Here is a 26,612-nt window from a genome sequence, read left to right as displayed (position 1 = left end):
TTTGTTTTGTTCAAAAAGTTTTTCTATTTGAGGTCCAAATATCAACACTTTTTGGGGTGTTCTTTTGTCTGTATGGTGTAATGGTAGCCAAGAGTACTGATTAACCAACATTCATTACATAAATGAAGTTTTTTTTCTAATTTGGATGGTGATTTCTCTTAAGGAGGAGGTGGTGGGTCTTGATGCCTGACCAGTTGGGACCCAAAAGTGGGTCATGGAGCAGTTTTCAGTGGCGACTAGGTGTCTGAAAAAAGAAATGACAGCAAAAGTCCTGAAGTCCTTATTGGTCATGCATCGATAACTTTAATTTTACTCTGTTTTACTGTGAAATCGGGTAAATTTAAATGTTGGATTGATATTTCAACTAATATATCTCCTCCTCTTGCAATAAATGGCTACTTTTCCCATGATAATGAATTTATTTCACAAGTTCTCTGGAAAAGTTCTCACATAATGATGGGGAAAGAGGGTCTCAAATTTGTCAGTTTTGTCCCTTTTCTTTTTTATACTAGGTGTTTTGGTCCAGTCATGCTCCAAACTGCAACATCATCAACTAAATGTGTTGTTGAAAATTTTGGGAGGTAACTGGGTCGCAATCTGTCATAAGACAGACTGGTGGGTCCTGAGGCCAGAACAGATGAGAACCACTGCTTTAATAGATAAACAGTACTTGCCATGCAAAATGTGAAAAAAAGAGTATCACTTCCTTGGAAAACTTTGGTAAAAAAAAAAAAAAAAAACACAAAACAAAAAAACAAAAAAATCACCATTACCTCTAAGAGGTTTAAGTACTTTAAACAGTTTGATCATTATTCGATGGGCAATTTTTCTTATAACTAAAAACCAGTATAGTTCTTGCTTTACTAAGAATCTTTTTCTATTTTCTTTTAAATTACAGGGATTCAGGAATTTTCAGGGACTTGCAGAAATCTTAAATTAGATCTTAGTCTTGACATTAAAATATTTTAGTCACATTTGAGTCATTTTAAACATAAGTAATTTCAGTTAAGTTTTAGTAGACGAAAACTCAAAAACATGTTAGTCCAGCTTCTGTCAATAAAAAGTCTTAAGTTTAGTTTTCACTTTTAGTCAAGGCATCTTTTTTCTTTGAGTTAATTCAATCAGTCAAACTGTAAAACTAATACAAATGTAAAATACTCATATTAATGCGCTACCAATATATTTATTGATTTAGAACATACTGATGAATACTGACATTCCTTACATGCACAGTGTAGAAATAGCTTCGATTCTGAATCTACAACAGTCCAGCACTAACAATTTAGTCTTTTTGTTAGTTTTTATTTCTAAAGATCTGTTTTAAGCTAGTCTTAGATTCAACTTCCTGTTTGGAAAAAATGGTAGACAATGAACATTTTAGTCACAGTTTTAGTTGACAAAATTAATGCTGAACTCAAGGAGTAGGGCTGAGTGGCTGGGGGAAGGATGTATAAGGACTGAGCCTGAGTGGTACTGATTGTGAATCATCTGCATGATTATTTTAATGATTATCTTATTATTTAGATGTAATTTCGGTCATTTCATACAGAACCAGTTAAAAAAATAAATGGGGGATAAATGGGACTAGGCTTAGTATTGCCATGACCTCACTTTAAAGGCATAACAAAAAGGAAGGGGGATGTACAATTAACTAAAAGTTGAAAAGTTTTATCACAAAAAACAGTAAACAAATATTTAGAAATAAAATTGCACTGTAAACGGAACAACCAGTACAAACTAAATGAAAACATGTCGCCAGAAGGTGTGCCTAGATGTCGAATGGCTGAGAGTAAAGGTGCAAAGCTCAGCCAAGCAGAGCTTAGCAGAGAGAGTGTGCAGATTGACTGATGGACCTTATACATCTGAGAGACTGGCCAGGCCCATCCAGGTGTAAATGAGTACGGCCCCCCAGAAACCTGCAGACAGACAGAAGAGGCAACACACAAAAGCAGCAGGCGTAGTAAAATATTGAAAAATATGCTGTCTGTATTTTATAACATAGGGGCAGAACTGGTGAATCAATTCTTGATAATGCTCCCAAAACCTTGCTGTGACTCTCTTTATTGCTTGCAAAACGAATATCAGCTTTATCATCTAAATCCTTTTAAAAGAAAAGGAAGATTATCAGTCTAAATGGTCTTGACCAAAAAATTTAGGCGCAATCTGTGAGGAAAAGCGATGAAAAGAAATGTTTCTTCAAGAGGATGTTTCCTTATCAATACAAATACACACATTTCAATCACACTTATTCCACCTTTATTGATTGCTTACGATGCAAAACCAAATGCTCCACTTTCCAAACGTACTTTTCTTAAATCACGCCATTTAACACACCTACCAAACAGTCACAACTTTTCTCTTGTTACTTCACGTTTCCATCTTTGTGCTCCTATTCCCACCAGCTTTCAGTAATGTACAATGATTGAAAATATGGCTAGGATTATTAGCATTATTACTTGGACACACAAAAATCTAAGGCACTAGAATTCATAGACTACAGTCTGCTGAAGCACATAGAAATCTAGGACATAAGTGGACGGACACATTGTTTGCAGCAGATTTTTCTGCTCAGTTCACACATGTAACATCACATGTGTCACATGGAAAATATAAAACAGGAGTGCATGATTTCTCTCTTTTTTTTTTAGCTAAAATAAAGGTGCTCATGTGCGCAGTCTTTGTGTTGCCATGAGCTTCATCATAGTCCCGTGATTCGAGAGTCTCTCCAAAAACTATGAACCCACATATAAAATGGAAATATAGGCACAGTTAAGTCCTGGGATGGCTAATTTCCAAGATGGATTTCCAATGGAGCCTGAGAGGAGGACACAGGTGGCTTTACAGGCGTAAAGTCTCAGCACCTTTCTATTAAACGTGTGAGCACCATCACGGCCGATATGTTTTGATCACATCTTTGATGGGTCTCCTGCAGATCGGACAGCAGGCGTTGATCTGTCTCTTCAGCTTCAGCCCGCAGTCGTTGCACAGGCACATGTGTCCGCAGGTGTAGATGACTGTGTCCACCTCCTGGTCGAAGCAAATGGTGCATTCTCCGTTTTTGCCAGCAGGGGGCAGCTCTGAGGCGGTGAGAATGGGAGAGACAGGAGGACTGAGAGGGGAGCTGGGAGCTGTCACTGGAAGAAAAGAGAGGAAACATGAGACATTGATCTATGAGCATTAGTTTTCTTCTTGTAAATCATACTTACATTAGTTTTACATAGTTTCTATTACTTACATAAGACGACATTATTATATTATTATATTTATTCTATTTGTACTGCTACTGTAGTTCATGATTATCTGTTATTTTTGTTGCGGTCTTGATTTGTTGGTCTTAGTCCAGCTCTTTATTTTTGTCTCTTCCAATATCCCTCATTTTTGCCCATCAGGTAAAGTCAGTGTCTGCTTTACAAAGATTTAGGATCTGTGAGTGCTTGCTCATTGGTGGATTATTCTGTGTCTCTCTTCATATTATATATGTTTTATGAATCTCTGTATACAAATCTATCAATATACATATCAAAATGTTAATAATCATGTGATAACTTCTGTTTATCAGATTTCCTCTTTGGAGATGAATAAAGTACTATAAAATGCAGACTATTAAATTTGACAGGTAAACTGTTTATTTAATTTATTTGTTTATTTGTTAAAAGGATCCCCATTAGTTGCACGACATTACCTACTACAGTAGATTCAATACAAGGAAAACAGAGCAAACAAGAACATATGATCTTTTCCTATGTAATAATGTCTCACTGGTAATACTTTCCATTCATCAGTCAGTTAATTACAATGGTTATGACATAAAAAAAACTATAGAAACAGACAAGTAACATTCAGTGGAGAATCACCTATTTTTAGAGCTCATGTTCATTTTGTACAAATATATTTCTAAGTTCATTTTTAAAGTGCATTTTGGTGTTAGATCTTTTCAAAGCACATGGTAATTTATTCCACTGAATGGAAGCCCTGTATATAAAAGTTTTCTGCATAGCAAAAGTTCTTGAAATGGGCACAACAACATGACCATGTGTGACCTGCCTTGTAGTATGGCTGTGTATGCTATTGATGTGTGAGATCTTGCTATACAGGTTTTTGGTTTTGTTGTAGTAATTATGCAATGAAAAAAGACTAAGAGATTCACGTATAGTCTATCCTCAACTTTTAGCCTGGACAGTGCTTCATGCATACTATCGGTGCTCGTCCTAAAAGAACAGTGAAGTGCTAAACGAGCAGCTTCCTTTGCATAAGTTGGAGTTTGTGCAGGTCTTTCCTAAATGCACATGACCAGATGACAGAACAAAAATCAAGATGAGATGACAGTAATGATTGAATAACTTGTCTCATTGTAGTATCTGTCATAAAATATGCACACCTTATAATGCTGGACAGAGCTCTTCTCATTTTAGTTGAAATACTGTTAATATGACGAGACCAATTTAGCTGTTCATCTATGGTTACACCAAGAAGCTTAATTTCATGCACTTGCCCCAAATCAACACCTTTTATATTCAGAGACAAAGGCAGCTTGTTTTTTAATGCATGATTAGAACTAAAAGTTATACACTTTGTTTTAGCTATATTTAAAAACAGCTTGTTATTGGACACCCAGTTTGATACACAGTGTAAATCTCTTTGTAATGAGTCATTTAACTGGTCTATGTTGTAAGCTGCTGTATATATTGTTGAATCGTCAGTGTACATTATAATTGATGATTTGTTTAACACTAGAGGTAAATCATTTGTGAAAATGGAAAACAGAAGAGGACCAAGACAGCTCCCTTCAGGGACACCACATTCTAGCTTCATTGTACAAGAAAAACCACCGTTAAAGTACACAGATTGAGATCTATTAGTTAAGTAACTTTCTATCCACCTAACCGCTTCCGCCTTGAACCCATAAGCTGTGATTTTTTTCAATAGAAGTGCATGGTCAATTACATCAAAAGCTGCACTGAAATCTAACAGTACAGCACCTACAACATTCCTGTAGTCTATTTGGTACAGTCAGTCATCGGCCATGTGTGTTAGTGCAGTGCAAGTTGAGTGTCCAGCTTTGTAGGCATGTTGAAACTCTGAACATAGTTTATTAACAGAGAAATAGTTTGAAATCTGAGAGGATACAAGTTTTTCCATGATTTTACTAAGAGCTGGAAGAACACTAATAGGTCTGCTGTTTTCACCAGTAAAGTTTTTCTATTATCTTTTGATATCGGTATTATTTTTGCAACTTTCCATGCTTGGGGGTAAATTCCTTCAAGCTGAGGTTAAAAATATGGCATACGGGTTCACAAATGTACTCCGCAATAGTTCTGATTAATTTTCCATCAAGATAGTCAAGTCCAAACTGTTTATCGCTCTTAAATGAGAGAAGAAGTTTATGAATGTCCTCTTGTGTAACTGGATCGAAGTTGAAGCTACAATTTCTGTTGTTCATTATCAGTCAATTGATGAGTTCTATAGATTGTTCATAATTAGAGTTATTCATATTCTGTTGAACGCTGTTTACCTTCTCACAAAAAAATGTATTGAAAAAATTAGCGACATCAGTAGGTTTAGTTAAAAATGTACCTTCTGCTTCTATGAAAGTAGGATTATTATACTTAGACCTGCCCAGTATATTGTTGAAAGTCTTCCAAAGTTTCTTTCCATCATGTCTTGCTTCATAGATTTTCTTTAGATAAAAGATTTTTTTCTTCTGCTTGTTCATTTTAGTTACTGTGTTTCTGAGTTTCCGGTAATTACTCCATAGAGCTGGGTCATTTGATTTTATAGCAGCTCGTTTTTTCATATCCCGGTTAGCCATACAAGTTTTTAATTCATGATCAATCCATGGGGCGATGGTGTTTTAACCGTTAATTTTTTTACAGCGTGTCTAGAAACAGATTTAGTGCTGTGTTAGTATGTCTTTCTGAATAGATTCTATCCCAATTAATATCATCAATGAATTTTTCTTCACAGAATGTTTTTTAGGATCTTTGCATAATAATCCTACGCCCAGCCTTAGGTACTTTTGCTTTCCTTACCAAAGCCACTACATTATGATCACTGAAACCAACAGGCACTGACACAGTCTCAGAGCACATTTCTCTAACATTAGTATAAATGTGATCAATACATGAGGAAGATGCAACACCAGAACCATTAGTATTAACCCTAGTTGGGACATCAATTACTTGTTTTAAATTACATATGCTCATAGTTGCAAGTAATCTGTCCTTCAAATGACAGGAGGAGAGCCAATCTATGTTGAAATCCTCCAGTAAATACACTTCTTTGTCAGTATCTGTGGTATTCATAAGAGTGGCACAAATGTCATCAGTGTACTGTACAGTGGAACTAGGAGGTCTATAACAACAGCCAATAATAATGTAAATCCTAGGGATGCACAATATAGGTATTGGCAGATATTAGCTTGAAAAATGAATTATCGGTAGCAGGTATGAACAATTCTGCCAATATTTCCAATCTGAAAATTTAGCTTAAAAAAAAAAAAAAAAAAAAAAAGTGGAAATATTGGCCATACGAACAAATAAGTTTGCGGAGTTTAATGCTAGACCAACAGACCTACTTCAGTTGAAGTCTTTTTTCTTTATTCATCACCATTCCCTATAAACTTACAAGTGTGTTTTTGTTCACCAGCAAACTTTAAACTGAGTGTCTTAAGGATGAAAGTTTTAGGTCTGAACAACATTTGATAATTGGTATCGATATCAGCTAAATTTATTTTGGAAACACTGACTTATGGGATCTCTGCAAAAATGTGAAAATGTGCATCAGTTCTGTTTTGGGGGGGTTATGGTTCAAACCTAACACTGTTCACAAAATACAGTTTCTGTTGGACTGCATGGTAATCTGTTACAAATTGGTGCCATTGCCGGACTTGTCCAGGTTACTAGCTCTGTAGCTCTGAACTGGTCCAGGACCCACCACGACCTCTGATGGACCACTCAATAGTCACAGTTACTCTGATGACAGTTACTCTGATGACCAATCAACAGTCACAGAGTTACTCTGATGACCAATCAACAGTCACAAAGTTTCTCTGATAACCAATCAACAGTCACAGAGTTACTCTGATGACCAATCAACAGTCAAAGTTACTCTGATAACCAATCAAGTCAGTGAAAATGTCCACATTCTCTCCATTTCTGCTGCTTATAGTGAATTTAATGGGTTTTTTTTTAAGAAAAGAATGATTAAATAAGGAAACAATGATATATGACCATGAAGATGACACAAACAAGAGTATTATCGACCTTGTTTAAAGAAAGAAACCTGATCCCGATCCAGGGCAACAGCACTCCATTATCCACAATCCTAGAGTGTCACATCATCATCTCTGATTGGTTGAGCCTCAAATTTAGGCTGTTGTTTCCAACTAGGGAAGTTAATAGTCATGGAAAAAGTGGGTGGTAAGAGTTTAGCTCTGTGACGACAGAGGGCAACACATATGTCATTTGGCACCAGATCAACACAATCAGAAGAACTCAGTAGTAGCAGCTGGTTTCAACCTGTAGAGGGCAGTCACTATACATGTCTTTAAACACAAAATGTAAAATTTTAATACTTCATGTCAAGTATTTACCCTAACTGATCAACAGTACTGCTAGATATACATACGTCTTTAATCGATGGCAAGAGGTCTTAGAGTTTTGCTACTCTTTGAGATTCATGTGAAACCAGCTTTGTTATTAAAAGATAATGGGATGACTAGGCCAAGATCTTGAGAGTCAGAAAATCTTTATAACAGCAAAATGGAGTAAAATAAAAACACATGGATGTATGTCTGCTTAGGGCTTCTGTGCATTAGACTTTTCTGACTTTTTTTTTCAGGCACATATTTGCTACCCACTGAAAATAGCTGCGTGACCTGCTTTTGGGTCCCCACCCACCAGCTGAAAACCATTGTCTTATAACATTGTGAGCTGTAAAGTGTCCACTTGCAATACACAATGAATCTAGTTTCAATTTTAAGGCTATACAAATAAAGATTGATAAGTTTTATGATGTAGGAAGACTATGGTTCAAATGTTTGTTTTTTTAATTATAAGCCATTCAAAATACAAATTTCCTTCACCTAATTATATATTTATTCTGTTATTAAAGCAACATAGCCTATCATTTGTTACCTCTTAGGTCAGGTCTTTTCCATTACTCTTGACTCGTGTCAAACACAATAAAATCAGAAATTCCTGCAGTGGCCTTGTGATAGTTTCCATATACATTGTGGTGCTGATGCATGATGTCAGCGTTTGGAAACATACCCAGAGAGGATTCAGAGGCCGAGGAGGATCTGTTGACGCTGAACGCTAGGTCTGAGTCACTGTCATCTGGACTGCTGCTCTGAGAAGTGCTGGGGGACGTGGAGGGAGGACTGGACTGCAGTGTTCCTGAGTCAAAAAGATAAGTGCACATGAACAAACAGCACATCATTAGACTCATGCAGAGGCTTTGAAAGCTGTATTATTTAGCAGTAAATTAAACTGTGTCCTTGAGCAACTAGAGTGTGAAGCTTTATGATGGCCGTCCCTGACCACTCAGATTAGATACGCATATTTATGCTTGGCGCTTCATTGGGGATTTTGGGATCCTGTTAGTGGATAATATTGTGGGATCAGGAGCTGTTAACAATGGGGTCTAAGCTGATGGGAATTCATGTAGGAGTAGTGGGAGTGGGACAGATAGGTCACTGCTCTAACAGACACATGCAGATATAAATGACCCTGCTGCATTCCTGTAGTCTGGGAAAAAATAAATCAGAGGGGCTGCATGGGAATAAACTGATTATAATTAAAGTTATGTCCCTTTCTGGGGTTATTTTGTGTTTAAATATGAATACGAATGTTTGGATTTTAGGACACAGGCTTGTTTGCTTGACTGTTGATAAGTCAAGAAGATACAGCTCAGATTTTTCTCCTTTGAATATGAAGCTAGCTTAGGTTAGCACAAACACTGGAAAACAAGGTGAAACATCAACCCCGGCTCTGTCCAAAGAGAAAAAAACCTGCATACCAGCACCTCAACTTAACACATTATATCACAGTCCATTGTTCTTTGGCTGGCTTTGTGCCAGACTATTTTTTGGTCCATGACCCAGAGCCCTCCTGTGGTCTTCACTGGTTGTGTGGCAACTGTACATAGCCGAGAAATAGTCTGGCAAACAAACCCCCTTTTTTTAGTTCTTATACACGCCTAGGCTAACAAGCTGCTTAATTTAGCCTTATATTTAAAGCTCTGGGACATGGTTTAGATGGTTATCAAACAACTCAACCCAATATTGATATCTCTATGTGGCCTAAAAAAGAAAACAAGATTCTAAGTGACAAGACTGCTGTTTCTAAGAGTTATTCATACTTCCTGAAACAGCTTTTGCAGGGTAGGTGTCATCCCAGATGCAGTAATCAACAGCATAATGCAGGAGCAGCCTCTTTTTCCATTTTCCACAGCAATGACACAATTGACTTAAACATGTTTGCTATTTTACCCATGATAGATAAGCAGGCAACTTAATTTTTGAGTGCTGTGGATTTTAATTTTGCTTCTCTGTTCATTGGGTTTACAGCAAAATAAAATAAAGTCTTGCCATCAAAAAGAGATGCAACCTGTTAAATTTAAATGTTATTACTAGTTTTATTTTTGTGTTTGTTCTGGGACTTGCAATGCCTTTAAAGAGAGCTACAACAGTGGATAGAGACGAAAAGGAAGTTGAGGAGTGACCAAGTGGAAACTTCCTGAGTTGAAAAATGAAACCAATATGGAAATGCAAAAACTGCAGATCCTTGAGTGTCTACTTGAGGCAGGCTCCAGAGGCACTGGTTGTCGTATATGCACCCCCTGTTGAAATGCCAGTTTTTACATCAGAAATAAACATGTTAACAGCCTGGTTTGAAAATCAGGTATGGTAGGGTTAAATTATTTATCTTTGGGCACACACTCCTTGGGAGCTGAATGTTTTTATACCTCATCCGTTTTGGTTTGAATAAGGATATTAAGTTATGCATAGGTGTGGCTGATATGATTGTTAGCCAGCACGTTAGCAGTTTGTCAGGAGACATAAGACCTGGCTCAACTCCACATCTGTCTTTTTCTCCGTTGATCCAAAGCAGAGGTGGAAAATAACTAATGACATTTAATCAAAGTATTGTAATTGAGAAAGGTTTTGGGGTACTACTACGTTTCAGAGTCGATTTCAACTCCCCAAGTGTAAATCTAATTCCATTTGAGGGAAACAGTCTGCAGTGTGGAGTTATTTAATAGTCCTGATCCACCAAGAAAGAAGAAAGAGTCAACTGCGATTTAAAATCTGAGCAGATGGGTTGGCAGAGTTCCCCACTATGCCTTGGGGCAGAGTGTTTACATGTGTTTCATACCTGCTTAGTTGTGTTTAGATGTTGCCTATTGTACAGTGATCCTTGCTGGGATTCTTTTGACCATGACAAATTTCCACCATAGGTGAAGTTTTCCACTAAGTTAGAGTTCCTGCTTGTGACTTTAGGTGTTCCTAAAAGATGCATACTGCATTTCCTTCATCAGTATAAATTGCCTTGGTACGTGTTTGAGTTGACTTTCAGCTCTGTTCTCGCCAGAGTAACTGTAGCTTTGTCCTACTGTAAAATATTTAACACTGTTAAAGGTGTAGTTAAACTATATGCAGTGTGGACCAATATAGACACTTTTAAAGTGTTACATTTAGCTCTATATGAGTTAAATAACACTATCAATTTTGATGTGTAGAGGTGTGTCTTCACCTGAACAACCTGGTTCTCTTGTTGGATTTGCCAATAAGGAAAAATCATATTTTATTGTACAGCTTATCAGAAGCTGCTCAGTACTTAAACTTTTGAAGTCACTGAGTAGATTTATAGACCAGTACTTGCACTAGCTGTACTTTTACTTGAGTACAATAGATGTGTACTTTTTACACCTCTGATCTCAAGTAAGTCTGAGATAGCCTTTTCAATATAGCGGCTACGGTGGCTGGGAATCAAAGCCCCCATTAGTAACCAAACTGCTGACATCACTCAGGCTTCATACAGTTTACGGGAGTGACACGTGCAAAGGGCAGAGGGTCAGATTCCAAACCAGGGCTGCTGCATTGAGGACAATGGCCTCTTCACATGGGACATAAAATTTAACCACTCAGCTACAAAAGACTGGTGCTGAAAAATGAAGCCAATGTGGTAGTGCAAATAACTATAGCTCCAAAAGTGCCCACTAAAGGCTGCAGAAGCAATGGATACATATGCACATCCCATGTTAAAATACTTTTTTTTTTTTAACAGAAATAAGTGTTTAGTTTGAGATGGTGTTATTAATATGGCGACCAACACTGCAGAGCTTTAAAAGATGCCTTCAGTAGCACTGGTTAACATCACTCAGACTTTATCCACTATTCTATACTCTCTCATTCTATAACCCAGTATTTTTCTAATCCTAGTTGTTGCTGGCCCCACACTCATCTTACCGAGTATCCTGAGTCTGTTGACGGCTCCATGAAGCGTGAAAAAAGCCCACAGGACCTGAGAGGAGTCCACGCACAGCAGCCTGCCTCGTCCAACTCCGTTAACCCCGTGGTGCACTTCTCCACTGGGTAGCAGGCTAAAGCTGAGCACGTCTCCAGAGCAAGGCATGGGGAAGCCCCGGTGCACCACCCAGTACTCTTTACGGTCCAGGAGCACCTCAGGGTCTGCTGGCAAGTCCCCTGCATGTAGACTAGCTGGGTCACAGGAAGTTAACCCAAACAATAGAGCCCCAAAGTACGGCAGGCCCAGGTGGCCAACTTCCACATACAAAGTCTCTCCCACATGCAGCGGCCGGTCGCTGAACACTAGAGTCCGACTGCTGTCCAGGAAGTGGATACAGGCGGCCGAGCGGTCTGCAGAGAGGATAACATCAGAGCCTCTGACCAGGTGAAAGTGCAAGTCATTGTCCAGCGGGGAGGGTAGACCCCGGACCACCCTTGGCACGCTGAATCCAGTGGAAGCAGATGAGGACGGAGTAGAGGAGGAAGAAGAATTAGAGGAGCAGCAGGGGATGATCTGAGTGTAGTTACTGAGCTGGAGGTTGGCCATCTTGGCAGCGGCGGCCTGGTTATTCTCCAGCTGGTTATTGCTGTAATTGGCCGAGTCATGGCTACTCTGGGGTAGATAGGCACTCAGACGGGCTGCGCTCAGGCAGCTGGAGCCCACGCTCTCTGCAAAAGTGCTCTCTGTGGCGGAGAAAATGGACAAACAAACATATTAATGGCACTCTATAACTAATAATGCGTCCTAAATGTATTAAGGTCACTTCCCTTCGCTTAATCTTTTTTCTGTCACGTTTGAAGAACAGTTCGTATCTGCATGTGTTTATGTAATGCCTCCAATTCTGTGTGCTTTTATGTGGGCACATGATAGTGCTGCAGGAAATAACTAATATTATTATGGATGATCTGCTGATAACTCTCTCAGTTCATGGACTTAAAGCCATAAATCATGGGATGAGTGTGAAAAATCATAATGCCCTGAAGCCAAGGGTGACTTCCTTAAATGTTTTGTTGTATCTCATCATCACTTTAACTCAGAGATATTCAGTTCCTTCTTATGAAAAGTAAAGTTTAACTGCTAATATTCCCATGTGGGATTTATAACTTATGACACTATAATGATTTTTTAAACAGCTTTTTTAACACCGTTTCCCAAATTGACAAAGTGATGAGAAACACAAGATCAAACACATTTCAAACCCTTGTTTAAACCTCTGTCCAAAAATTGGATAATACTGGTTAAGGGACATGTCTAGTAGCCAATAACAGAGCTATAATAAGCTGGGAGCAGCTCCAGTTGAAGTTTTTGTCACGGGTTATTCAAACATTAGTTTAGAGTAGAAATAGGCTGTGTCAACCAGCAGTTTGTTTGACAGTCACTGGTATTCACCTGCCTGACCTACATTATCTTTACCTCACAAGAAAGCCTCTTATACCAAAGCTGAGGCTGTCACGTAGCATACAAATTTGTTAGAAGATTTAAACATCTTACATATTAAAAATCTTTTTAGCCAAGTCTAATGTGTGCATCATTTCTCAGGACTTGATGACTGAGCAGATGACATTTTGGCCAATTTGCCAGCAACGCAGCATGGGACAATCAGCATTATAGAGCCTTTAAAAGGATGTGAGTTTTCTGAGTCAGAATCAGAGGAGGAATCAAAAGCCCAGATCCTATCCTGCTACACTTTCAATATTAAACACATACTGGGGAAAAATAAGGCATCAACTGCCCGACTAAAATCTGCAGGAGAAAATAACTGACCAGGCTTGACACTAAAACATGGTTTGTGATACTTTGCTTGTACGATCCTGACTTTTTGCATTTTCACATGTGGTGCAACTGTTTTTTTCCCCAGCAGAAAACCTGGCTTAGGAGAAAGGATACACATTGTGAAAAAGACCTGGTGATGTTGGACTCTACATCAACATTCATGGAAATTCCTCCTCTCAAATCAGAATACATGGTTGGGAAAATTTTTTTTATAATAGATACATATTGGAATGTGCTCCAAAACCAGAAGGTTAGTGTTGATTTTGGCCTTTTACCTCTGCCAAACAGCTGAGATTGATGACCAGTTCACAGCCCAGCTGTGTACAACTTGGACATGTAGGGGGTTTAGGATTCATCATGGGGCTCAATTTGCCACAACCGCAGGTCAGAGGGGAGGTAATATTTCCGAAGACATCCACATACGACCAGGGGCTTGTGGCAACCCTACTACCCACCCAGACAGTACCCTAGGCCATGTTTAGTCGCCACATCCACCCCTGACTCCACCCTAAGTGTGGACTGTTACTTTTTTGAACTTATTATTTTCCCATGCCCCTTGTTTTATGTAAGGGCATCCAGAGCACCACAGGGGTTGTGTCAATCCTCCCTTCTTGCCTGATGTTGCCCTCAGGCGTCTTACTCGCCCCATTTCCATCCTATTTCAACCTCGGTTTTTGGCCCAAACATGCCTTAAAGTTCTGCACAGTACTGTATAAACAACTCTGGCTTCAGTAGTCTACAGATACATTCCTCTATTACTATTTCTAGTGATGCTGCAGCAGTTGAGCGCTCTGGCCTCTCACCAAAGCTCCTGGGATCCGCCGCAATGACCAAACATGGCCATCGCTCCTGTCAAACTGAAGATAAACACACAGCAGTATGAGCGGGAACCACAGGGGAAAGAGGATGAAGGAAGAGAGAAAATGATGAAGTACAGGAAAGGGATAGTAAGGGAGTGTAAATGAAGAGTGGTTTGGAGTAAGTGGTGGACTTTTGTGGTTCAGACTGGTTTGGCTGTCTTCACAATCACACAAACAGAGAATGACTGAGTCACTGGTCTGCTTCACTCTCTTCTACCTACTCCACTTTAGTGACCTCTGCTTTAAAGAGATGAACTACACAGCTGCTCTGTGAAGCTGCTTAAATTAGCTATGAATGTGTTGACACTATAAAAATAAGTTCCTGAGGTTTCTTGGTTGATGGTCAAAATAGACGGCTCTGTAGGAGACTATTTAAGTCCAGTCCAGCTGAAAAATATCCATTACTCAACTCTTAATGCAAATAAAAATTGCAATGATGGCTTGTGACAGACTCCTGACCAGGCAGGTTGCGAAATGTGTTCCTCTCACTTCCTTTTCAAGTATGAGTCAGCTTCTGCCTACCCTTCACAGCCAGTATTATTTCAAAAACATTTTCTCTGAGTCTTTTCACAGACTTCATAATGTAAGCTTACCGAGCAGTGTGACCTCCTGCGTGATGCCGTAGATGTCAATGATGGCCCACAGGGGACAGCCAATGCTGAGCCCACAATGGAAGAGGATGGGCTCTCCTTCGTTGATGCTGTAAAAGACTCTTCCATGCCGATCAGCCCAGAAAGACAGCACATTGTCCTTCAGGGCCAGCCTCTCGGGCAGAGCTTTGGCCCAGTAGCCTGGCCGGGTCACCAGGTCTGGGCAAGCGTACTTTGGGATGTCTGTAGCGAGGAGTTCACTGGGGTCCAAACTAGTGAAACCAAAACGTAGCGCTCCACTCCAGCCAGTGTGTACACCAGTTAGGCGAAGACGCACCTGAATCAAGGACATAAAAGGTTAAAAATGTAGAATTTTTTATCTGAAATGTCTAAAGTAATCAAGCTGACAGGCAAGTTTTGCTTGCCCGTCAGCTTTTTGAAGTTGCCCCCGGCATTCGGGCAACTGTTAATGTCGGACCCTGAAATATATATATATTTCTTTATTAAATTGTTGTAAAATAAATAGGCTGAATAAATTACATTTAAATTATCAATAATGCTGCAACCTCCTTCCAAAAGGTCTTCAATTAATACAAATATTAATAAAAAATAAATGTTTTAATTACTAGGATATTTTAATTGATATATTGATATTTACACCCATTCTTTAAACACAAAAATTTCCCAGCCAACCTGAACGCATCGCCTCACATCTGTTTTATATCATATCAGTGGGATCAGATGTATTGATTATCTCACCAAATAAATCACTCCCAACAACACGTTACAGTTGTAAACCCCGTGAATAAAGGGGGTGTTGTTACGGTGATAACTGAAGACTTCTCTGAGTTTTAACTCAGAAAAGTGTTTATGCTCAGGTCTGTTTGTGCCGCGTTTAGCATTAGCATCTTAGCTAAACGTTAGCTCCGCCATCTCAACAGGTGAGAATTATGAGCTGCCGTAGTTCTTAATGACTTTTCTCCAAAGCGTACAGATGGGCAGACGTTTTTGAAAGTTATCCTTCCTTCATATAAAGTACACATGACTTGATTCATGAGGTGCAGAACTTAAAGACGTTTAGGCGACTTCTGGTTAAACACATCCAGCTACCTTGCGAACACCTAGCGAATGGAACTCTCATTTAAAGGTAAAAGGTCAACAAAATGGCAAAATGGGCTATGAAAACAAGCAGCAGAGCCTCAGTGAACCAACCTTTAACGTTAAAATCGGTCCAAAGACCGGTTCGTGCCAAATTTTTTCCGATCCAATGCACTCAGACCGCTGACATCAAGATCGGTTAAATGATCCACATTGGATTATCTTTACACCACTACTGGCTAGATATTCTGAATATAAATGTGAGTTTACCCAACCTCAAATTTTTCAGTAATTAAAGTAAGATGTTAGAAAATGCTACACAAACCTTCTCATAGAGGTGGACGGGCCTGTGGCTGAACGTGATGCCGTTGCAGAAGCTGTTCTTGCGTGTTGCCCGGCGAAGCTGCCCGTCCAGCCTGATGTTCTTGCCTTTGGCGTGAGGATGAAAGCGAGGTGATTCCACACTGACATTGACCGGAGGAGCAGACGTTCTTCTCTCGACGCCTGCCCCGTTATTAGGCAGGGTGTAGTATTGCCTGCTGGCCACCGGGCGTTGTTGCAGAGTGGCATCTGTTGGCACAGAGAAAAGTAACCATGAGTGTTTGAACCGGATCAGAGCAGTGTGGTATGGGAACAGCAGGCATGCCTGTGTGTGCCCAGGGTCAGATCTGCCATGTTAGAGACACCAGCTGTTGGAAAAGAGACAAACATATCAGCATACTACAACTTGTTAGCAAGTGGTCTGTTTAGAGGGCAGAGGCCGGTTATGTTAAGGAGCCCACAGTCTCACACGCTTCCTCTCCCACACTGACACTTAAAGGCCTCTCAATAAGTACATTAAATGGTCTCTTTTAGCATATAACCCACATTTACAGCATAAAAAGACTGGCCCAAATCAGTCTTCTCACCACATCCATATGGGGTATTTATATCCCAGAGAAAAATAAGGTAAGTCTAGGCAAAAGCTCTGTGCATGTATCGGTGGAAAACAATTGGTTTATGTAAAATCAACATAGATTGCAGCAGAGCTAATATTAGCAGAGTCACAGGAGAGAGAAGGCATTAAAATAATCCACAGAAAGTCGGCATCAGGCGCAATAAGACCTCATCTTATTTATGGGATGCATACACCCTTGGCCTACAGCATAAACAAACCCTGAATGGCCTCTTTCATTCCTCGACTCTTATCTTCACAAGAATGAATCACAAAGAGCTCAGAAAGACAAAGTTTAATCTTTCATCTTCACAGAAATCAGTGTCCCATTTTAAACCGAGTTACTCTATCACCCCCAGTGAGTGAATTAACAATGGTCAGAAATCAAACAAGGCACATTGAACTTTGGCTTAATATGGACTGTTTGAGTTTTACATTAAATAAAAGTGAACAGTAGATGAGTGTTTATGGTATAAACTGGCTGAAATCCAATATTCATAAGGGAGCGGTGTTTCTTCTCTGCTCAGGGCCACAGAGTGCTTACATTTCTGTTCAAAATTCACTGTGATCTGGTGTAAAGACAATAACTCAGTGAAATGTTCCACAGTACATTTCCTAAATTAGACATTATCACTGATTATATTCTAAACTATGAAGCGGCAGCAAGAACATCTGTAACGTCTCAAGTGATCAGTGGGTGCCCCCTTCTTTGGGCTTGTGCCCAAAGAAGGGGGCACCCGCCAAACAGGCTTCTGTCAGAGCAAAACATATGAGCGTTTGGCCTATAAATCTGTGCCTCAGCTGCCGTGCTGACAGAGTGATGTACGGGGTCTCTGCAGTTAAAAGGAAATACAAAGAAGACCATTATAGACATAGGCCATTATTAGATGAATGGCATAGCACAAGAGGTCAGGCAGTAAGGGACAGCTTAGAGTTAGCAATTCTCATTTACTAAAAATTGCATTTGTGTCACACAGCTACACCTGGTGATCTTTAAAAATCAAGGTGTCATCTATCAGCACTTACAGAATCTCTACACACTCTCGCAACCATCTGAGGGAAAAAATTATGTATTTAATGACAAAAAAATTGAACTCTGCTTTGTAATCCAAACAAAGATGCTAGCCAAAAATGATGTCTTTGCTTGTATGGACAATATGAACCAAGCCTAAAGATACCCTGTGGAGTTTCTGGCCTCTGGAAGTAGTATGAATCAGTTTATTTATGACAGACCCTGCAGTTTGTTTCCTCACACGTCATAGCCGTTAAAAAAGTGAACATAGCCAGTGTGTCGTTTGGGGTATTTAAAGCCTTGGGTAAAGCATTGTGATCATTCTTCATTTAAGAGCCAAATGAAACAAATGGAAGATTGCAGGGACAAGCTAGGATCTACCAAAATCTTGGCTATCAATTGTATTTAAATATACAGTCCAACTCAGTTTTTTTCTTTTGTAAGATTTTTATTTTTTGGCTTTCAGCCTCTGTTTGGATAGGACAGTGGATAGAGTCAGAAATCAGGAAGAGAATGGTGTGGGAAAAGAGCCACCTAAGTGCAAGGCCATCTGCATCTCCTTACTTTAATCTCTTTACCAACTGTGAACTTATTTCTGCTGGAATTGACATTTCAAAATTAGGCTCATTGCGAATTGAGTCACGTTTTCAGCCACACTCAAGTGGTCATTCAAGGACCTGCAGTTTCCAATTGGCTTGATTTCTTAACTCTAGAGGTAAAATCATTATCTGCATAAAAATGGACATAGTCGCAGTGAAGTTATCTATTTGTTTCTGAAGCATTGTTTTGAAGCCAAATGATGATGGTGACTGTATTTGAAATGCAGACTCAAACTAGAGCTGGATGATATGACCAAAAACTTCTATCACTTTTTTTTTTGTGTGATTATGGTAGAATTAAAAAAGGGACTTAAATGTGTGTTAAAAAACTACAACCCCCCTCTTCCCCTAATCAAGCCTGTGATGACATACTCTACTCTTGTCTGTGCACAAGATCACAAATGCCTTCCTAATTCTCGTTCTGTTCATTTCCCCGTATATTATAACTTGTAACTGGTGGTTTTAAGTTGTATTTCTCTCCGGTTGTGACAAGGTACTACTGAAAACATCGCATTTTCTGAGATATTTCTGAAATAAAAGCATTCAAGCAACATAACAAGCATGGACTTTTATTATGAAGAACTTCTCAGAAATAAGAGGGCTGAACAATTTTGGGGGAAAAAAATCATTATTTTGACTAATACAGGGTATTATCATGTTTACATCAATCTGATTTTAAATATGAAAAACATGCTAAAATAAGGAAAGTAGGATTTTTTAAACTCTTCCAAAAAAAAGACACTTAATTGTTAGCACAATTTGTAGAGTATAACATCCCTGCTGCTGCAACTGCCTAAAAAAAAAAAAAAAAAAAAAAAAAATTAAATAAATAAATATAAGTATTTAGGACACACAATTCAGGTTGAAGAAATATTGCACCTTCTGTGATTTGAAAATTGCAGTAGGCCATATTACAATTTAATCTAAATTTCAATTAATCCTTTTATCTTTTATTTATATTTTGTAAGACGTTTTTACATTCCGTACTTGTATTTATTAGTGCTCTTGCAATACTTATTTCATTTGTACTCTATTTCTACTGTGTTTCTGTCGCTAAATGGCCTGTTTTGGCCTGCTTTTTCTAGTACTTTTTGCTGCTGTAATCTGGAATTTCCCCTTGCAGGACTAATAAAGGAATATCTTATCAGGCCAAAGACCTTTCTTCCACTTGACCAGAACCTCCAACATGTTTTTTTTTTTTTTTTTTTTTGGAAAAACTCTAGTTGAGTTTTCTTCAACAGTGGCTTTCTCTTTGCCACTGTTCCATAAAGCTTTGACTGGTGAAGAACCTGAACAACAGTTGTTGTATGCAGAGTCTCTCCCAACTCAGCCGATGAAGCTTCTAGCTCCCTCAGAGTAGTAATGGGTTTCTTGGTGGTCTCTCTCACTAGTTCCCTTCTTGCCTTATTCCTTCATTTCTTAATGATGGATTTAACTGAATTCTGGGGGATGTTAAGTGCCTTGGAATTTTTTTGTATCCATCCCCTAACTTATACTTTCATAACCTTTTTCTCTTGAGGTCGCTTGTAGTATTCTTTTGTCTCCATGGTGTAATTGTAGCCAGGAATACTGATTAACCAGTGACTGGACTTTCCAGACACAGGTGTCTTTATATGAAAATCACTTGAGACATATTCACTGCACTCAGCGATCCCCATTTCACTAACTGCGAGACTACTAGCCAGTGTTAATTTTGACAGCCTTTTTAAATTTAGTTTTAGTTATTGTCTTTTGCCAAAAATCTTTTAGTGTTAGTCATTATTTAGTCATCTAAATTGTTTTAGTTTTAGTCTAGTTTAAGTTGACGAAACTTCCCAACATTTTAGTCGACAAAATTTACAGTAAATTTAGTCAACTGATTGGATCTCTCCCCAACTTACCCCGCCACCATACAGCTAAGGCAGTTGTGATTGGATCTCCCCCATATCTCTTCCCACTTTCCACACAGCCAAAGTAGCTGCGATTGGATATATGCCTAACTTGCCCCTACTTTCTACATGACAAAATTAGGTCTGATTGGATAAAGTCTCTGTCAAACATTTTCGTCTCATTTTTATTTGTTGACTAAAATGTCAGTTAATTTATTTTTAGTTTTTGTCCATGTGCACTTGTTTTTATTAGTTACTGTCTCGTTTTCGTCAGGGGAAAAAGGCTATTAACGAAAACTATAATGAAAATAATTACTCAACAAAATTAACACTGCTACTAGCACCGATTGGCTGGACCTCTGTTGAATTAGGTCAGTCACTTTAAAGGGGGTGAATATTTATGCAGTCATTTATTTTACATTACATATTTTTAATTGACCTTTCTTTGTCAAAATCTGTTTTCACTTTGACATTTATGAGGTGTTTTTTTTTTGACCATGATTGAATAAAATCCAAAAGGGTGAAACATTCAAGGGGTGAATACTTTTTATAGGCACTGTATGCTACTTTAAAAAACCATTTTAAACAAATTCTGAAAATGTCTTCAGACCAGCAGTAGGTGTTGTTTATTGACCTCGAGGGTTTCACAAAATACCCTCAGGATATTTTTTCAACCCTAAAAATCAAATGTTTGAGAGGTCATTGTTGGCTACTATGACTTCTTAATTTTCTGCTCAAATTTTCTCATCATGAGGCGCAGATTGATCACTGGCTTTACAGTCTTTTACAGTGGGATATTACCATTCCCCACCTTAATTGTGTGCCCTTGATTAGATCTTTGATTTTCATGCTCCGTCAGACAGCCCATAAATATCCTAGGTCTGTATCTTTTTTTCCAACACACAAGGTTCAGTTTCCTTTGGAGTGAAACAGTTTAATCATGAGACTCCACAAGACACATTGCTATGTCACAGAAACTGTTTAAATGTAAAACTGATTATGTGCGTCAATCAGAGTTATCAACGGCCACAAGATGATCATGCTCTTTATTCATCTTTAATCTTATCTCCAGGCTATATATGTGGAGCTACTGAAGTCCATTCACTGGGATAGACTTGAATCTTTGTGCATTCGAAGGGAATGTAAGGACCTGCTCAAGGACCTTTTTGTTTCCAGGGGTTGAATTTTCTGGAAAAACAGTATGTCATACTCTCCACAAATGATATTGGGAGTTCTTGATCATGGGTATGCCTGGAAACCTTTTGAAATTCACAATCAGAAACTACTCTTGCATTGTAGCATATGCCAATTAAGGCCTTTGTAAAAACAGATATTTGGTTCAATTTCAATCAAAACCAAAGAGAGAGAGAAATGGAATACAAGCTACTTCTCTGCAGCTACAGCTGTGTTTTCACCAAAGCAGTTCTTAGACCAAACCCCACATCGGCAGGCTCGGTGACACATCACATAGCCATTGAGTAGGTCTGTTGGGGTCATGGGAATGTGACAAACATGAAATCAAAAGGATATTGGGAACTGATCATCATGTAATGTGCTTTAGGTGTCAGAAAGTAAAGTGTCTGAGAGCTCTTAATGAAAAATTCATACAGAAATACACAGGGGGAAGTCCATGACAATCCTCTTGATATAAGACGTGTTGTTTTTAAAGTGTAATGCCTTCTACAGACTGTGTGTTTTAAGCAATCTCAAAAGTTTCTGGCATGCTAAACTGTGCGACACGGTTCTCATATGACATCAAGTTTGATGTGTGCACAGTGTATGATGACAACCACTAAACACCGCTAAATTTCAGGCTATGACATACGCAGAAATGCACGAAATAAACATTGTCAGTGTCGTTCATATACGCTGCCATTGCCATGGTAAATAATGAAGCAAAGCAGCAAAAAAGCTGCTGTAACTGTAGCATTCATATGATTAGAAAAACATCAAGATCAAGATTTTCCTCCAAACTTCCGCTTTTTGACATTGTCTGAATTCTAAGGCTAACTTGTTAGATTGTTGGTGCCAGTATAGTGTTTACTGTTACATTATTTCTTCCTGCATTCCTATTGGTTGGTTAGTCGATGTAGGTCGTAGCAGCAGTCACATTGCGAGATGGTCATCTTAAATTTCTGACACTTTCAGAATTTCATCTCAGGCTATCTTTGGTCGCAAGACTATGACAACAGCCACCTGTCAACTTGTCTCACAGTGCGATGTAAGACCACCACTTTAGAGCCTCAACCAGAGATATCACAATGATGGGTAATCTTTTGTCTGGGAGAGCCCAAAATCGTGCAGTTTATACCAGGCTTAACCCTTCGGTTCCACATACACTACCGCTCAAAAGTTTGGGATCGCTTCGATTTTTTTCTTGTTTTCCATGGAAAAACTCATGAAGTTAGTCTGGACAGGAAATACAGCAAATGAACTGGACATGCTGACACTGTCAGTTAGAAATATTTATTTTAATGAAAAACCTTCTTTAAACTTTGCCTTCATAGAAAAAAAACTGTTTGCAACTATAACAGCCATGCAGACCTGAGGCATTCTGGCTGTCAATTTTTCAAGGTAATCTGATGAGAATTCACCGCATGCATCCTGAAGCATCTCCCACAATATGGACTGGCTTGATGGAGTCTTCCTTCGTATGGTTGAGCAGCTCCCACAACAGCTCAATAGGGCTCAGATCTGGAGACTGTGCTGGCCACTCCATTACAGTCAGAATTCTGGCTGACTGCTTATTCTTTAAAGATTTCATAGACATTTTGGATGTGTGTGTTTTGGGTCATTATCCTGTTGTAGGAAGAAACTGGTCCCAAGCAAGTGCTGTCCACGGTATGGCATGGCATTGCAAAATCTTGTGATAGCTTTTCGTAACCGAGGTCCCTTCCACTCTGAACAAACCTCCTATTCTACCACCTCATCCATGCACAACACCTTCATCCGGTCTTCCAGTGTCCAGTCTTTTTGCTCCCTTATTAGTAAAATGTTTTTTAGCTGTGCAGCATGATTAACTTGGATTAGCAGACATACTAGGAGACTGATGCAGAGGAATAACAGTTGCTGATATACTGTTTGGGAACTGCATGAAAATGTTTTTCTTTGGAAAACAAAGTGATTTGACAGTGATCCTAAACTTTTGAGCGGTAGTGTAAGTATGGTTACGGAGGTAAGTCAACAGGAAGTCCATTCACACGGTAAGGTCAGTGCTGTCCTGCGAAACTCCTCCCCCTCTGTGCCACAAGTACGTTGAAAAAACTGAACTAAGAGATCGTATGGCATGCTAACTGACCAAGCTGCAAAGATAGGAGGCTAAAACAAGTCATATTTATCAGCTTGATATAAAATGCAGTCATATTATCAGGATTTATCAGTTGATATGAAGTGCTGGTTTGGTAGTATCAGATGTATTTAAACATTTAAGGGAACAATTGGAAAGTATTGTTAGATTAAACACATATATGCGTCTTTCCTGGTTGGTCAACTTCTACAATTATTTCTTGTTGTGCGTCACTGGCCCTGTTTTATCTCAGTTATTCCAGTAAACAAATATTCCAAGCTGCCTGATGGTGAAAAAAAACAGACATTACTATCCTCTCCCCAGGTAGTTTATCAGCTTTTTATCCATTCATAAAAAAAATTTCAGTTCCTTGCATGGGACCCTAGGGGGCATTGTTCATATATTTACAGATACAGACATCAGTCACATAGCCTACGTCTGTGAAAATGAGGAGTAAGACTTAAAGCTACCGTGAAGATATTTTTGTTTGAGTCTGTTTTGGCGCCCCCTGTGGTCAAAGAAGTAGGTCTTCCTTGTAAATCTTTGGCCGTTTTATCATTTACCGTAGATATTTATTTAACAAAAACATGCATTACTGGTAACAAAAATTTAAGGACCTCTGGTAGAAAAAAGTTTGCTTTTTACTGACTCTGTCTGACACTTAATATGAGGAAGTTTTAAAAATAACTACAAAGAAGTACAGTCTTTATTCTGATGGTCTCATTCAGCTCTGTGGCTCATTGATAAGTAGAATATTGGTGTTACTGTTTTGAGTGAAACTTCTCACAGGAATTTTAATAAGGGATTTAAGAAGCAACACTCTATGGAAAAAAATAATAAAAAAAAGCTCTTATGAAATGGAAAGTTTTGCCAAATGACGGGAAGCAGTGGATGTGCATCACAGTGGAGTGACCCTAAAAACGCCATTTAATTCCCATTACAACTAAAATAGATGACAGTAATTCTGCTGTTCAGATACAGGATGTGATAGTTGGCTTACCTGACTGTTTACAGTGTTTCAGACAAGTCTGCTGTTGTGATTTAATGCTGAATTTATCTTATCACAGATTCAGGCTGAGTGTGTCTTTGGAAATAGTAGCAAAAATGCATTTCTGAGGAATAATCTGACTTTTGGTGATGATGAACTTCTGGGTTTTATGATCATCATCAGTCGTCATTTATCAGCCTTCATTTTCATGCTTTGTTTTTATCCTCAATGCTTTTCTCCGTGATTATATTTCTATAAATGCTGTGTAAAAGTAACGACTGTCTCTATAAGAGCGCCGCTCTCTGAGAATCACGCTCAGCTCCCCCGTGATGAGAGAAGCGCGTCTGCACGCAGCGCGAGCACAAGTATCGGAGGACCCAGCACCAAGCACCAGCCATGTGTATCTGTGACTAGAACACACCTTTTTCACTCTTAACACAAACACTGCTTCACCTAATGCTTCGATAATGACACGCTAGTAATAAGGAGTCTCACCTATTAAAGGCTTCGGTGTCGTATTCCCCATTATATCCACTGATTCCTCGCACCACCGGCTGACAAGTTAATTCCGATTGCAGTATCTCTGAGTCCATCCATGGATCCTCGCTGTGACGACTATCTTGCCTGGGACCAGTTCAATCTCAGTATCACTGCCTTCAATTTTGTGGCTGGATCTCCTCTCTGAAGCATGCACGCGCTCTTCTTAATGTCAACCTCGAGCGGCTGCGACAGGCAGACACCTCCAACTGGCGCACAGCAGCCCCCTCCTTTCTTTAGTACAGGCTCCCCTTTGCACGACTTTAAAGACACAGTAAGCAGAGATTCCCCCTCGCGAGCATCACAGAGCCTCTGAATAATTCAGTTAATTATTCACCGCGAGCCTGTGATGAAGGCTAATGAGAGTGGAGCCTATAGGACAAACAGCATGACACGAGGGGAAGTGGGATCTGAAGCAGGGATGTTTGCATATAGAGGCTGGTGGAGACAGCTTGGTGCAAACTTTGAAAACAAGACAGAGATCATTGATCATGTATGTTTAAGAGATTCATCTGTCTTGTGTGTAATCTTGAAGGGGTTAAACTGGTCTGAATACAGGGGGAATGAGCATATTGATCCTTGCAGGTAGAGTTTTAAGCCCCTAGAAACACCAGCCTTTATTGAATCAGGTTTGTTTAAAAGACAGATAAATGAACTGCAAACTTTCAATAAAAACCAATATGAGGAAATCCCCTTTTTCCCACCCTATCCTCTGCCCTCCCACAGCCTTGACTGCTGGGCTTCTCTCAAGCTGTTTCCTGTCTTCTGGACCACAGCGCTCTCTGAGGAGCCATGGCCTGCAGGGTTTGAAGCACTCAGAGCACGAGTGAAGGGAGTGTCAGGACAGAGAATCTCCAATAGTGGAGAAAAAAGAGCAGCCTTAAGCGCTACAGTGGCTGTTTGTCAAACAATCAAGAAAAATCTTATTAGGAGAGAAAGAGCAAGGTTCACATGTGCATAGTGTTGTATTGATTTCCATGCCAAGTTCCAATTAGGACAAATAAGACAACAGAGCTAAGGTTGTTAATATTTTCATTAAGATGCTGTTCACTGAAATTGTTCAATATTTGTTATTTTAACAAGACATTGTACTGAGAAGTAACACTGGGAATGCAACAATCAACCAGAAATTGCAAGCAAACTCTTACATGCTGTTGCAAGTTGCTGACCTGGCACGCCAGATAGACTGTTTAATATATCTGTTGCATTTCACATTTATATGGGAAAGCTCCAATAGAAAGTGTTTGGGAAGAGCAGGACTGTTCACAAAATTCTGGGAAGGTGATTGGACGGACAAGTGTCTGTCACATTCATTAAGGGCCGATCAGAGCGACAAGACAAAATGAGGTTGTGCTGCTCTGCAACAATCTGAGAGGCAAACGCGGACACAGTATATGAACAGAAGACTATGATGAGGCTAAAACAAATATCAAGGCTAGAGAAGAGCAAAAACGTCTTCTTCACCAAGAGAAGCTTTCAGTGTCTCTCTGCTCTTGTTTTACTGTGGAGACATTCTGATAATACAGATGCTTTTCT

At 39.2% G+C, this 26,612-nt stretch overlaps 1 protein-coding gene across 1 annotated transcript; it reads right to left on the bottom strand.

The window, feature by feature from the left end:
- Nucleotides 1–1,231: 1,231 nt before the first annotated feature.
- neurl1b (neuralized E3 ubiquitin protein ligase 1B) lies at nucleotides 1,232–25,380 on the bottom strand. The gene is made up of 6 exons (XM_041797933.1): nucleotides 25,035–25,380; nucleotides 16,178–16,422; nucleotides 14,758–15,091; nucleotides 11,471–12,214; nucleotides 8,271–8,396; nucleotides 1,232–3,134 (listed from the first exon to the last, which is right to left on the bottom strand). Exons 1-6 carry the CDS (start codon nucleotides 25,063–25,065, stop codon nucleotides 2,887–2,889), a joined length of 1,728 nt encoding a protein of 575 aa, XP_041653867.1. The 5' UTR covers nucleotides 25,066–25,380; the 3' UTR covers nucleotides 1,232–2,886.
- Between the last annotated feature and the right edge of the window lie 1,232 nt (nucleotides 25,381–26,612).

Source organism: Cheilinus undulatus, linkage group 10 (genome assembly GCF_018320785.1).
Source record: "Cheilinus undulatus linkage group 10, ASM1832078v1, whole genome shotgun sequence".
In the NCBI taxonomy this organism is placed as follows: domain Eukaryota; kingdom Metazoa; phylum Chordata; class Actinopteri; order Labriformes; family Labridae; genus Cheilinus; species Cheilinus undulatus.
This window is presented reverse-complemented; position numbering and strand designations above follow the sequence as displayed.

Coding starts and splice junctions, on each gene's coding strand:
- neurl1b (XM_041797933.1), bottom strand. CDS start 25,065: ATGGGGAATACGACACCGAAGCCTTTAATAG. Junction 15,092..16,177: donor CCGTCCACCTCTATGAGAAG/GTTTGTGTAGCA, acceptor TCCTTGATTCAG/GTGCGTCTTCGCCTAACTGG. Junction 12,215..14,757: donor GCAGGAGGTCACACTGCTCG/GTAAGCTTACAT, acceptor TCTCCGCCACAG/AGAGCACTTTTGCAGAGAGC.